At 39.6% G+C, this 15,644-nt stretch overlaps 1 protein-coding gene across 1 annotated transcript in view; it reads left to right on the top strand.

Annotated features, from left to right (window-relative positions):
- Positions 1–15,644, top strand: part of LOC128692037 (E3 ubiquitin-protein ligase mib1-like) — a gene marked incomplete at its 3' end in the record, with an annotated part of 93,318 nt that overhangs the window by 45,123 nt on the left and 32,551 nt on the right. Inside the window, 1 exon segment of the mRNA XM_070085190.1 lies at positions 8,176–8,330. Coding sequence (XP_069941291.1) covers positions 8,176–8,330 — 155 coding nt within the window.

Genomic DNA, 15,644 nt, shown 5'->3' on the forward strand with positions numbered 1-15,644 from the left:
AGTTCTAAAGAAATAGCCATGAGTTTTGTTGACTGTGACAATGGAATTGGCTGAAAATAGGGCTCAAAGTGGGCGAAATCGCTGATGCGTAAACATCGCCGAGATTGCTAACTTCGCAAGAGCGTAATTCCGTAAGTTTTCCATCAAATTTTATACTTTTGGTGTCATTAACCCTTTGATTGTCACAACCCCCAATCCCGAGGTGTCTCCTGGTGTTGCAAAATTAAAAAAAAAAAAAAAAAATTTTCTTATGAAGTGATAGAGAATCTTTTCCCGATTGTAATGACACCAAAAAAAACGAAATTTGATGGAAAACTGACGGAATTATGCTCTCGCGAAGTTAGCGACCTCGGCGCTGTTTACAAATCGGCGATTTTGCCCACTTTGAGCCCTATTTTCGGCTAATTCCATTGTTCCAGTCGCCCAAACTCATAGCTATTTCTTTAGAACTCCATTTTTTCTATCGATTGAGTACAAGAAACTGCCCATTTACCGATTTCAACTACCTAATAATGTGGTCAGAAATTTGCAATTTGGCCAATATCACGAAAACTAAAAAATATGACAATTTCAAAATAAGGTCCAGAATGAGCAATGCAGACATTCCTGGCTCTAAAATAACATTTTCTTTGCTCATCAGTCATGTCTCCAGGCCCCTCTGATATTACTCTTGCTTTCTATTTTGAATTTTTATTCAAACAAAAAATAGAAGACTTACTATTATGCAGACTACTGCAATACTGTAATAATTGTACAAATAACATCAACCCATTCATGACTGCATATTAGAATGGCTAGTTGGACATTTATTGGACAATGACATCATTTGTTTACTTTTGAACATTGGCAAAAATCAAACATTTCCCCTACTTTGAGCTCCATTTCTAGGTTCTTTTTATAGTAAAATCAATCAAAATCACCTCTATTTCTATAATATGTTTTCCATTCTATCAAATGAGACCAAGAAAACGAGAATACAACCATAAATACTATACGAAAATAGACCACAAAGTCGGCATTTTAATTAAAAAAAACGGTCTGAGTTTTTTTTTCCCATTATGCACTGCGTGCTCCAGGATTTTTTTATATGGCGCACACTGACCACACAGACCCATTCTCTCACAGGTGGGCCTACCAGCTTTCTCCTGCTTGATTTGAAGCCGCTAGAATTTATGAGTACAGTGGACCCCCGCATAGCGATTTTAATCCGTGCAAGAGGGCTCTTCGTTATGCGATATGATCGGTATGCGAATGAATTTTCCCCATAAGAAATAATGGAAATCAAATTAATCCGTGCAAGACACCCAAAAGTATGAAAAAAAAAAATTTTACCACATGAAATGTTAATTTTAATACACACAAACTGAAAAAGGCATGCACAATTACATGACACATACTTTTATTGAAGATCTGGTGATGATTGATGGGATGGGAGGAGGGGAGAGAGAGTGTTAGTGTTTAGAAGGGGAATCCCCTTCCATTAAGACTTGAGGTGTCAAGTCCTTTTCTGGGGTTACTTCCCTTCTTCTTTTAATGCCACTAGGACCAGCTTCAGAGTCACTGGACTTCTTTCGCACAACATATCTGTCCATAGTGGCCTGTACCTCTCGTTCCTTTATGACTTCCCTAAAGTGTTTCACAACATTGTCAGTGTACAGGTTGCCAACACGGCTTGCAATAGCTGTGTGAGGGTGATTTTCATCCATGAAGGTTTGCACTTCAAGCCACTTTGCACAGATTTCCTTAATCTTTGTAGTAGGCAACTTCTTCAATTTCTCTCTCCCCTCCTCTGAACCAGTTTCCTCAGGTCTGGCCTCTTGCTGTTGAAGTTGATCTATCAGCTCATCAGTGGTTAGTTCTTCATTGTCCTCCTCCACCAACTCTTCCACATCCTCCCCACTAACCTCCAACCCCAAGGACTTTCCCAATGCCACAATGGATTCCTCAACTGGCATAATCCTCTAAGGGTTAGCCTCAAACCCTTCAAAATCCCTTTTGTCTACACATTGTGGCAACAGTTTCTTCCAAGCAGAGTTCAAGGTCTTCTTAGTCACTCCCTCCCAAGCCTTACCTATAAGGTTTACACAATTGAGGATATTAAAGTGCTCTCTCCAAAACTCTCTTAGAGTCAGTTGAGTTTCTGAGGTCACTACAAAGCACCTTTCAAACAAAGCTCTTGTGTACAGTTTTTTGAAGTTTGCAATAACCTGCTGGTCCATGGGCTGCAAGAGAGGAGTGGTATTAGGAGGCAAAAACTTCACCTTAATGAATTTCATGTCCCCATAAAGTCGCTCTACCACGTCTGTAGGATGACCAGGGGCATTGTCTAACACCAGGAGGCACTTAAGTTCTAATTTCTTTTCAGTTAGGTAATCTTTCACATTGGGGGCAAATGCATGGTGTAACCAGTCATAGAAAAAGTCCCTAGTGACCCATGCCTTACTGTTTGCCCTCCACAGCACACACAAATTCTCCTTGAGGACATTCTTTTGCCTGAACGGTCTGGGAGTTTCAGAGTGATACACTAATAAAGGCTTCACTTTGCAATCACCAGTAGCATTGGAACACATCAACAAAGTAAGCCTGTCTTTCATAGGCTTATGTCCTGGGAGTGCCTTTTCCTCCTCAGTAATGTAGGTCCTGCTTGGCATTTTCTTCCAAAACAGGCCTGTTTCATCACAATTAAACACTTGTTCAGGTTTCAGTCCTTCACTGTCTATGTACTCCTTGAATTCCTGCACATATTTTTCAGCTGCTTTGTGGTCCAAACTGGCAGCCTCACCATGCCTTATCACACTATGTATGCCACTACACTTCTTAAATCTCTCAAACCAACCTTTGCTGGCCTTAAATTCACTCACATCATCACTAGTTGCAGGCATTTTTTTAATTAAATCCTCATGCAACTTCCTAGCCTTTTCGCTTATGATCGCTTGAGAAATGCTATCTCCTGCTAGCTGTTTTTCATTTATCCACACCAATAAGAGTCTCTCAACATCTTCCATCACTTGCGATCTCTGTTTCGAAAACACAGTTAAACCTTTGGCAAGAACAGCTTCCTTGATTGCCTTTCTGTTGCCCACAATAGTAGCGATGGTTGATTTGGGTTTCTTGTACAACCTGGCCATGTTGGCGACACGCACTCCACTTTCATACTTATCAATGATCTCTTTCTTCATCTCTATTGTAATTCTCACCCTTATTGCTGTAGGGTTGGCACTAGAAGCTTTCTTGGGGCCCATGGTCACTTATTTGGCAGATAAAATCACCAAAAACACTGTAATAATACGAAATGTTCCGATTGTATGCTTGGATGTTACCGCGGAGGCAGGCTGGTAAACAATGCCACCAGCGGCACATGTGAGGCTGGCTAAGGGCGCACATTGGACGTGTCTCGGACGAAGAGCGGTGAGCGGGTTTTTGAGCGGTATGCGAGGCAAAATTTTTGCGATAAAAGCGAGCGGTATGCGGATTGTACGTTATGTGATGGCGACGGTATGCGGGGGTCCACTGTATATATACGTCAAACCCGGTACCTTGTAAGGCGTATGTATACGGCCGCGACAGTCAAAGGGTTAACATCGGGAAAAGATTCTCTATAATTTTATAAGAAAAAATATATTTTTTTTTTTTTTTTTTTGAAAATTTTGTGAGACTTAGGATTTGGGGTCGCGACAGTCAAGGCCTGTCGACCCTTTCAGAAAAAAAAATTATTTTTTCTTATTAAAAGATAGAGAAACTTTTCCCGTTCATAATGCAGCAAAAGTATGAAATTTGATGGAGAACTTACAGAATTATGCTCTCGCGAAGTTAGCGGTCTCGACAATGCATCAGCGATTTCGCCTGGTTTGAGCCCTATTTTTGGCCAATTCCCGCGTACTAGACGACAAAAATCATAAATATTTCACTAGAACTCCATTTTTTCTATCGAATGAGTACAAGAAACCACCCATTTACCGATTTCAACTATCCAATAAAGTGGTCAGAAAATAGCAATTTTGCTAATTTCACACAAATTTCAAAAGATGCCAATTTCCAAATAGGGTCCAGAATAAACAAGACAGACATTCCTGGCACTAAAATAACATTTTCTCTGTTCATTAGTCACGTCCCCAGGCCCCTCTTACATTTCTTTTGCTTTCCAATTTGAATTTTTATTCTCACAAAAAATAGAAGATTTACTGTTATGCAGACTACTGCATTAGTGTAGAAATGGTATAAATAATATCAGAGCACTTGTGAAAGAATATTAGACTCACCAGTTGACGTGTATTGGACGCGTGGCATGATTGTTTACTTTTGAACTTTGGCAAAAATCGAACATTTCTGCTACTTTGAGCTCAATTTCAAGGTACTTTTCATTGTGAAACCAATCAAAATCATCTCAATTTCTGTATTATGTCTTCCATTCTATAAAATGAGACCAGGAAAACTAGAATAAAACAATAAATACCATACGAAAATGCAGTGCAAAGTCGCCGTTTTAAACCAAAACATGGTCAAAGTTTTTTTTTCTCATTACGCACTGTGTGCTGCAGGATTTTTTTTATACTGTGCACACTGACCACATAGACCCATTCTTTCATGTGTAGGCCTACCAGCTTTCTCTCGCTAGATTTGAATGTGCTAGAATTTAGGCGTACTAGTACGTCAATAACCCTGGTGCGTAAGCCATACTAGTACGTCAATAACCCTGGTGTGTAAGCCGTACTAGTATGTCGGAAACCCTGAAAGGGTTAATAAAAATGCAATGTAAAGTTAAATGAAAACCAAAAGTAATAGTTGCTCATGACTTCAGAGGAGGAGAAGGTAGAATTATTTAGGATTAAACATGTTGGTATTACAAAAATATAAAGATAAAGGAAAGATCTGCAAAGGTGAATGTGGCAGTATATAACTGCAGAAGTTGATTAAGAGAAGAAAGCAGGAAGTACAGCGCAAGTATTTTATGTTTAGTGAAAATGCACGGGGATAATAGTTTTTGTTTTTAATACAGTACAAATAGAATATTTTAAAATCCATTCATGTATAAAAAAATCAAATTTTGCAGAAGTGCATTACTGTATTTGGATAGCACCTGTATGTCTGTATTAACTACTGAATGACTTGTTTATACATATTATACTTCTTTACAGTATGTGTGTGGGCATCAGGCATGCACTTCACTTGTAATATTTTTCTGATAATACAGACTTGACTAGTAATTAATTTATTATTATTTTTATTATCACACTGGCCGATTCCCACCAAGGCAGGGTGGCCCGAAAAAGAAAAACTTTCACCATCATTCACTCCATCACTGTCTTGCCAGAAGGGTGCTTTACACTACAGTTTTTAAACTGCAACATTAACACCCCTCCTTCAGAGTGCAGGCACTGTACTTCCCATCTCCAGGACTCAAGTCCGGCCTGCCGGTTTCCCTGAACCCCTTCATAAATGTTACTTTGCTCACACTCCAACAGCACGTCAAGTATTAAAAACCATTTGTCTCCATTCACTCCTATCAAACACGCTCACGCATGCCTGCTGGAAGTCCAAGCCCCTCGCACACAAAACCTCCTTTACCCCCTCCCTCCAACCATTCCTAGGCCGACCCCTACCCCGCCTTCCTTCCACTACAGACTGATACACTCTTGAAGTTATTCTGTTTCGCTCCATTCTCTCCACATGTTCGAACCACCTCAACAACCCTTCCTCAGCCCTCTGGACAACAGTTTTGGTAATCCCGCACCTCCTCCTAACTTCCAAACTACGAATTCTCTGCATTATATTCACTCACCACATTGCTCTCAGACATGACATCTCCACTGCCTCCAGCCTTCTCTTCGCTGCAACATTCATCACCCATGCTTCACACCCATATAAGAGCGTTGGTAAAACTATACTCTCATACATTCCCCTCTTTGCCTCCAAGGACAAAGTTCTTTGTCTCCACAGACTCCTAAGTGCACCACTCACCCTTTTCCCCTCATCAATTCTATGATTCACCTCATCTTTCATAGACCCATCCGCTGACACGTCCACTCCCAAATATCTGAATACGTTCACCTCCTCCATACTCTCTCCCTCCAATCTGATATCCAATCTTTCATCACCTAATCTTTTTGTTATCCTCATAACCTTACTCTTTCCTGTATTCACTTTCAATTTTCTTCTTTTACGTACCCTACCAAATTCATCCACCAATCTCTGCAACTTCTCTTCAGAATCTCCCAAGAGCAGTGTCATCAGCAAAGAGCAACTATGACAACTCCCACTTTATGTGTGATTCTTTATCTTTTAACTCCACGCCTCTTGCCAAGACCCTCGCATTTACTTCTCTTACAACCCCATCTATAAATATATTAAACAACCACGGTGACATCACACATCCTTGTCTAAGGCCTACTTTTACTGGGAAATAATTTCCCTCTTTCCTACATACTCTAACTTGAGCCTCACTATCCTCGTAAAAACTCTTCACTGCTTTCAGTAACCTACCTCCTACACCATACACCTGCAACATCTGCCACATTGCCCCCCTATCCACCCTGTCATACGCCTTTTCCAAATCCATAAATGCCACAAAGACCTCTTTAGCCTTATCTAAATACTGTTCACTTATATGTTTCACTGTAAACACCTGGTCCACACACCCCCTACCTTTCCTAAAACCTCCTCGTTCATCTGCTATCCTATTCTCTGTCTTACTCTTAATTCTTTCAATAATAACTCTACCATACACTTTGCCAGGTATACTCAACAGACTTATCCCCCTATAATTTTTGCACTCTCTTTTATCCCCTTTGCCTTTATACAATGGAACTATACATGCTCTCTGCCAATCCCTAGGTACCTTACCCTCTTCCATACATTTATTAAATAATTGCACAAACCACTCCAAAACTATATCCCCACCTGCTTTTAACATTTCTATCTTTATCCCATCAATCCCGGCTGCCTTACCCCCTTTCATTTTACCTACTGCCTCACGAACTTCCCCCACACTCACAACTGGCTCTTCCTCACTCCTACAAGATGTTATTCCTCCTTGCCCTATACACGAAATCACAGCTTCCCTATCTTCATCAACATTTAACAATTCCTCAAAATATTCCCTCCATCTTCCCAATACCTCTAACTCTCCATTTAATAACTCTCCTCTCCTATTTTTAACTGACAAATCCATTTGTTCTCTAGGCTTCCTTAACTTGTTAATCTCACTCCAAAACTTTTTCTTATTTTCAACAAAATTTGTTGGTAACATCATCTAATTTATGATAAAATATTATTCGGATGCTTTGCTATTTCTTTCACGGTTGGCTACAAAAAATTTAAAATTTAACCTATTGCAATAGAAAGCCTGATATTTCTGATTGAACCATGCTTAAGTGATGAAGAAGCAACAAAGAAATAGCAGAGTATGCTTGCTAGTTAATTACTGGCCATGGCTTTGCTACTGTAAAATTTTAATTGCCCTAATCTTTTATTTCAGTTCGCTTCATTTTTATAATTGCAGTAATCAGTCCATTTTGGTTTATTTGTTTGTTTTGGTGTTTTGCGAGAACTCAGAACAATTCAGGGATGACCCAAATGACCGTTAATGACAGTAAGCACCAAAAGAAAGTTGTTTAATTGCATATTTCGATATTTCGGAGCAGTTTAGACATTTTCTGACATATTTGAAATTTTAGCTGCAGTATGCATATTGTGATTAGCAAAAAAAATGATTGGATATTGGCTGGTCCCTATGAATTCAGATAAATTGTATTTGTATAGTTCTGTCTTTTTAACTTTTTTTGTTAATAGGTACAGTAATTGGATAGCAATTCCATTTATGTGTGCCCAAATTCAGAGAGATTGTTTCTATATACAGTGCTTTGAAAAGTATCGTATGAGTATTCATAATAGTTACATGCTTGTCATTAATGCATATACTATATTGATGCTAATTTTGTATTCATTGTTTTTTTTTATTTTTAATAGTGATTGCTTTATTAAATAAGAGTATTACTGCATTATATTTTACAAATTAAGATTAAATAATGCTAATGTTCTATATTTTAAATATCTTATAGCAGCTGAATTAGTTTAAATGTATGCCTTAAGTTTCATTAACATGCTTAATTTTTGCAGATTTTATTAAAATTTTCACTTAAATTTATTTATTAATTTCTCTATAACTTTTAATTTTAGGTAAATGTTGATTTGGAATTGGAGATTGTACAGTCTCTGCAGCATGGGCACGGTGGCTGGACAGACGGCATGTTTGAATGTCTTGGCACTACTGGCACTGTGGTTGGCATCGATGAAGACCATGACATTGTTGTTGCTTATCCCTCTGGCAATAGGTGAATATGATTATATTTTTATATGATAAGTTGGCATAATATTGGAGATTGATGGCTACCATGAATATTGCTCAGAAAATATTGCTAGTGGGAGAAGACAGATTTCTACTTAATTCTACAGTGTTTAAATAAGTGACTTAGGCCTAATATATAGTCAGTGTGTTTTGTGCACTATGTTTCACCTTAAAAGAGAAACTTATAAGTAATTTATTGTGCATTCTGCTAATTATACACATTTAAAAAGATTTGCTCATTAAGATCAGTCTGAAATTTTTCTGATTTTCTGCCCCCCCCCCCCACCCCAACAAGTTGGCCATCTCCCACCGAGGCAGGGTGACCCAAAAAGAAAGAAAATCCCCAAAAAGAAAATACTTTCATCATCATTCAACACTTTCACCTCACTCATACAACAGTTTAAAAGCATATATGCATATGTAAAGATATACAACATATCCCTCCAAACTGCCAATATCCCAAACCCCTCCTTTAAAGTGCAAGCATTGTACTTCCCATTTCCAGTACTCAAGTCTGGCAATATAAAAATAACTGGTTTCCCTAAATCCCTTCACTAAATATTACCCTGCTCACACTCCAACAGCTCGTCAGGTCCCAAAAACCATTCGTCTCCATTCACTCCTATCTAACACGCTCACCCACACTTGCTGGAAGTCCAGGCCCCTCGCCCACAAAACTTCCTTTACCCCTCCCTCCAACCTTTTTGAGAATGGCCCCTATCCTGCCTTCCTTTCCCTACAGATTTATGCGCTCTTCAAGTCATTCTAATTTGATCCATTCTGTCTAAATGACCAAACTACCTCAACAACCCATCTTCAGCTCTCTGACTAATACTTATATTAATTGCACACCTTCTCCTAATTTCCACACTCTGAATTCTCTGCATAATATTTACACCACACATTGCCCTTAGACAAGACATCTCCACTGCCTCCAGCTGCCTTCTCACTGCAGCATTTACAACCCAAGCTTCACACCCATATAACAGTGTTGGTACCACTATACTTTCATACATACCCTACTTTGCCTCCATAGATAACGTTTTTTTGTCTCCACATATGCCTCAAGCACCACTCAACTTTATCCTTCATCAATTCTGTGGTTAACCTCATCCTTCATAAACTCATCCACTGACACCCAAATATCTAAAAACATTCACTTCTTCCATACTCTCTCTCTCCCATGTGATATCCAAATTTTCTTTATCTAAATGATTTGATACCCTCATCACCTTACTCTTATCTATGTTCACTTTCAACTTTCTACCTTTAGACACCCTCCCAAACTCGTCCACTAACCTTTGCAACTTTTCTTTAGAATCACCCATAAGCACCGTATCATTAGCAAAAACTAACTGTGTCAACTCCCATTTTGTATTTGATTCTCCATAATTTAATCCCACCCCTCTCCCCAACACCCTATCATTTACTTCTTTTACAACCCCACCTATAAATGTATTAAACAACCATGGTGACATTACACTATCCTCATAAAAAAACTTTACAGCATTTAGTAACTTACCTATTCCATATGCTTGCAACATCTGCCACATTGCTCCTCTATCCACTCTATCATATGCTTTTCTAAATCCATAAATGCAATGAAAACTTCCCTACCTTTATCTAAATACTGTTTGCATATATGCTTCAATGTAAACACTTGATCTACACATCCCCTACCCACTCTATAGCCTCCTTGCTCATCCGCAATCCTACTCTCTGTCTTACCTCTAATTCTTTCAATAATAACCCTACCGTACACTTTTCCTGGTATATGCAGTAAACTTCTTTTTTCAACATACCAGCCGTATCCCACTGAGGTGGGGTGGCCCAAAAGGAAAAACAAAAGTTTCTCCTTTTAATTATTTTTTATTATTTTTTTATTATCACACTGGCCGATTCCCACCAAGGCAGGGTGGCCCGAAAAAGAAAAACTTTCACCATCATTCACTCCATCACTGTCTTGCCAGAAGGGTGCTTTACACTACAGTTTTTAAACTGCAACATTAACACCCCTCCTTCAGAGTGCAGGCACTGTACTTCCCATCTCCAGGACTCAAGTCCGGCCTGCCGGTTTCCCTGAACCCCTTCATAAATGTTACTTTGCTCACACTCCAACAGCACGTCAAGTATTAAAAACCATTTGTCTCCATTCATTCCTATCAAACACGCTCACGCATGCCTGCTGGAAGTCCAAGCCCCTCGCACACAAAACCTCCTTTACCCCCTCCCTCCAACCTTTCCTAGGCCGACCTCTACCCCGCCTTCCTTCCGCTACAGACTGATACACTCTTGAAGTCATTCTGTTTCGCTCCATTCTCTCTACATGTCCGAACCACCTCAACAACCCTTCCTCAGCCCTCTGGACAACAGTTTTGGTAATCCCGCACCTCCTCCTAACTTCCAAACTACGAATTCTCTGCATTATATTCACACCACACATTGCCCTCAGACATGACATCTCCACTGCCTCCAGCCTTCTCCTCGCTGCAACATTCATCACCCATGCTTCACACCCATATAAGAGCGTTGGTAAAACTATACTCTCATACATTCCCCTCTTTGCCTCCAAGGACAAAGTTCTTTGTCTCCACAGACTCCTAAGTGCACCACTCACCCTTTTCCCCTCATCAGTTCTATGATTCACCTCATCTTTCATAAACCCATCCGCTGACACGTCCACTCCCAAATATCTGAATACATTCACCCCCTCCATACTCTCTCCCTCCAATCTGATATCCAATCTTTCATCACCTAATCTTTTTGTTATCCTCATAACCTTACTCTTTCCTGTATTCACTTTTAATTTTCTTCTTTTGCACACCCTACCAAATTCATCCACCAATCTCTGCAACTTCTCTTCAGAATCTCCCAAGAACACAGTGTCATCAGCAAAGAGCAACTGTGACAACTCCCACTTTATGTGTGATTCTTTATCTTTTAACTCCACGCCTCTTGCCAAGACCCTCGCATTTACTTCTCTTACAATCCCATCTATAAATGTATTAAACAACCACGGTGACATCACACATCCTTGTCTAAGGCCTACTTTTACTGGGAAATAATTTCCCTCTTTCCTACATACTCTAACTTGAGCCTCACTATCCTCGTAAAAACTCTTCACTGCTTTCAGTAACCTACCTCCTACACCATACACCTGCAACATCTGCCACATTGCCCCCCTATCCACCCTGTCATACGCCTTTTCCAAATCCATAAATGCCACAAAGACCTCTTTAGCCTTATCTAAATACTGTTCACTTATATGTTTCACTGTAAACACCTGGTCCACACACCCCCTCCCTTTCCTAAAGCCCCCTTGTTCATCTGCTATCCTATTCTCCGTCTTACTCTTAACTCTTTCAATAATAACTCTACCATACACTTTACCAGGTATACTCAACAGACTTTTTTTTTTTTTTTTTTTTTCCCAACAAGTCGGCCGTCTCCCACCGAGGCAGGGTGACCCAAAAAAGAAAGAAAATCCCCAAAAAGAAAATACTTTCATCATCATTCAACACTTTCACCACACTCACACATTATCACTGCTTTTGCAGAGGTGCTCAGAATACAACAGTTTAGAAGCATATACGTATAAAGATACACAACATATCCCTCCAAACTGCCAATATCCCAAACCCCTCCTTTAAAGTGCAGGCATTGTACTTCCCATTTCCAGGACTCGAGTTCGACTATATGAAAATAACCGGTTTCCCTGAATCCCTTCACTAAATATTACCCTGCTCACACTCCAACAGATCGTCAGGTCCCAAGTATCATTCGTCTCCATTCACTCCTATCTAACACGCTCATGCATGCTTGCTGGAAGTCCAAACCCCTTGCCCACAAAACCTCCTTTAACCCCTTTTTCCAACCCTTTCGAGGACGACCCCTACCCCTCCTTCCTTCCCCTATAGATTTATATGCTTTCCATGTCATTCTACTTTGATCCATTCTCTCTAAATGACCAAACCACCTCAACAACCCCTCTTCTGCCCTCTGACTAATGCTTTTATTAACTCCACACCTTCTCCTAATTTCCACACTCCGAATTTTCTGCATAATATTTACACCACACATTGCCCTTAGACAGGACATCTCCACTGCCTCCAACCGTCTCCTCGCTGCTGCATTTACCACCCAAGCTTCACATCCATATAAGAGTGTTGGTATTACTATACTTTCATACATTCCCTTCTTTGCCTCCATAGATAACGTTTTTTGACTCCACATATACCTCAACGCACCACTCACCTTTTTTCCCTCATCAATTCTATGATTAACCTCATCCTTCATAAACCCATCCGCCGACACGTCAACTCCCAAATATCTGAAAACATTCACTTCTTCCATACTCCTCCTCCCCAATTTGATATCCAATTTTTCTTTATCTAAATCATTTGATATCCTCATCACCTTACTCTTTTCTATGTTCACTTTCAACTTTCTACCTTTACACACATTCTCAAACTCATCCACTAACCTTTGCAATTTTTCTTTAGAATCTCCCATAAGCACAGTATCATCAGCAAAAAGTAACTGTGTCAGTTCCCATTTTGAATTTGATCCCCCATAATTTAATCCCACCCCTCTCCCAAACACTCTAGCATTTACTTCTTTTACAACCCCATCTATAAATATATTAAACAACCATGGTAACATTACACATCCCTGTCTAAGACCTACTTTTACCGGGAAGTATTCTCCCTCTCTTCTACATACCCTAACCTGAGCCTCACTATCCTCATAAAAGCTCTTTACAGCATTTAGTAACTTACCACCTATTCCATATGCTTGCAACATCTGCCACATTGCTCCTCTATCCACTCTATCATATGCCTTTTCTAAATCCATAAATGCAATAAAAACTTCCCTACCTTTATCTAAATACTGTTCACATATATGCTTCATTGTAAACACTTGATCTACTCATCCCCTACCCACTCTGAAGCCTCCCTGCTCATCCGCAATCCTACATTCTGTCTTACCTCTAATTCTTTCAATTATAACCCTACCATATACTTTTCCTGGTATACTCAGTAAACTTATTCCTCTATAATTTTTACAATCTCTTTTGTCCCTTTTCCCTTTATATAAAGGGACTATACATGCTCTCCGCCAATCCCTAGGTACCTTCCCCTCTTTCATACATTTATTAAACAAAAGTACCAACCACTCCAACACTGTATTCCCCCCTGCTTTTAACATTTCTGTCATGATCCCATCAGTTCCAGCTGCTTTACCCCCTTTCATTCTACGTAATGCATCACGTACCTCCACCACACTTACATTCTGCTCTTCTTCACTCCTAAAAGATGGTATACCTCCCTGGCCAGTGCATGAAATTACCGCCTCCCTTTCTTCCTCAACATTTAAAAGTTCCTCAAAATATTCTCGCCATCTACGTAATACCTCCCTCTCCCCATCTACTAACTCCCCCACTCTGTTTTTAACTGACAAATCCATACTTTCCCTAGGCTTTCTTAACTTGTTTAACTCACTCCAAAATTTTTTCTTATTTTCATTAAAATTTCTTGACAGTGCCTCTCCCACTCTTTCATCTGCTCTCCTTTTGCACTCTCTCACCACTCTCTTCACCTTTCTGTTACTCTCCATATACTCTGCTCTTCTTATAACACTTCTACTTGTAAAAACCTCTCGTAAGCTGCCTTTTTATCTTTTATCACACCCTTTACTTCATCATTCCACCAATCACTCCTCTTTCCTCCTACCCCCACCCTTTTATAACTGCAAACTTCTGCTCCACATTCTAATACTGCATTTTTAAAACTATTCCAACCCTCTTCAACCCCCCCCCACTACTCATCTTTTCACTAGCCCACCTTTCTGCCAATAGTCGCTTATATCTCGCCCGAACTTCCTCCTCCCTTAGTTTATACACTTTCACCTCCCTCTTACTTGTTGTTGCCACCTTCCTCTTTTCCCATCTACCTCTTACTCTAACTGTAGCTACAACTAAATAATGATCCGATATCAGTTGCCCCTCTATAAACATGTACATCCTGGAGCCTACCCATCAACCTTTTATCCACCAATACATAATCTAACAAACTACTTTCATTACGTGCTACATCATACCTTGTATATTTATTTATCCTCTTTTTCATAAAATATGTATTACTTATTACCAAATTTCTTTCTACACATACCTCAATTAAAGGCTCCCCATTTACATTTACCCCTGGCACCCCAAATTTACCTACTACTCCCTCCATAACATTTTTACCCACTTTAGCATTGAAATCCCCAACCACCATTACTCTCACACTTGATTCAAAACTCCCCACGCATTCACTCAACATTTCCCAGAATCTCTCTCTCTCCTCTACATTCTTTCTTCTCCAGGTGCATACACGCTTACTATAACCCACTTTTCACATCCAATCTTTATTTTACTCCACATAATCCTTGAATTTATACATTTGTAGTCCCTCTTTTCCTGCCATAGCTTATCCTTCAACATTATTGCTACTCCTTCTTTAGCTCTAACTCTATTTGAAACCCATGACCTAATCCCATTTATTCCTCTCCATTGAAACTCTCCCACCCCCTTCAGCTTTGTTTCACTTAAAGCCAGGACATCCAGTTTCTTTTCATTCATAACATCCACAATCATCTCTTTCTTATCATTTACACAACATCCACTCACATTCAGACTTCCCACTTTGACAATTTTCTTCTTATCCCCCTATAATTTTTGCACTCTCTATTGTCCCCTTTGCCTTTATACAAAGGAACTATGCATGCTCTCTGCCAATCCCTAGGTACCTTACCCTCTTCCATACATTTATTAAATAATTGCACCAACCACTCCAAAACTATATCCCCACCTGCTTTTAACATTTCTATCTTTATCCCATCAATCCCGGCTGCCTTACCCCCTTTCATTTTACCTACTGCCTCACGAACTTCCCCCACACTCACAACTGGCTCTTCCTCACTCCTACAAGATGTTATTCCTCCTTGCCCTATACACGAAATCACAGCTTCCCTATCTTCAACATTTAACAATTCCTCAAAATATTCCCTCCATCTTCCCAAGTTTAACAATTCCTCAAAATATTCCCTCCATCTTCCCAATACCTCTAACTCTCCATTTAATAACTCTCCTCTGCAATTTTTAACTGACAAATCCATTTGTTCTCTAGGCTTCCTTAACTTGTTAATTTCACTCCAAAACTTTTTCTTATTTTCAACAAAATTTGTTGATAACATCTCACCCACTCTCTCATTTGCTCTCTTTTTACATTGCTTCACCACTCTCTTAACCTCTCTCTTT

The sequence above is a fragment of the Cherax quadricarinatus genome, chromosome 15 (genome assembly GCF_038502225.1).
Source record: "Cherax quadricarinatus isolate ZL_2023a chromosome 15, ASM3850222v1, whole genome shotgun sequence".
NCBI lineage: Eukaryota > Metazoa > Arthropoda > Malacostraca > Decapoda > Parastacidae > Cherax > Cherax quadricarinatus.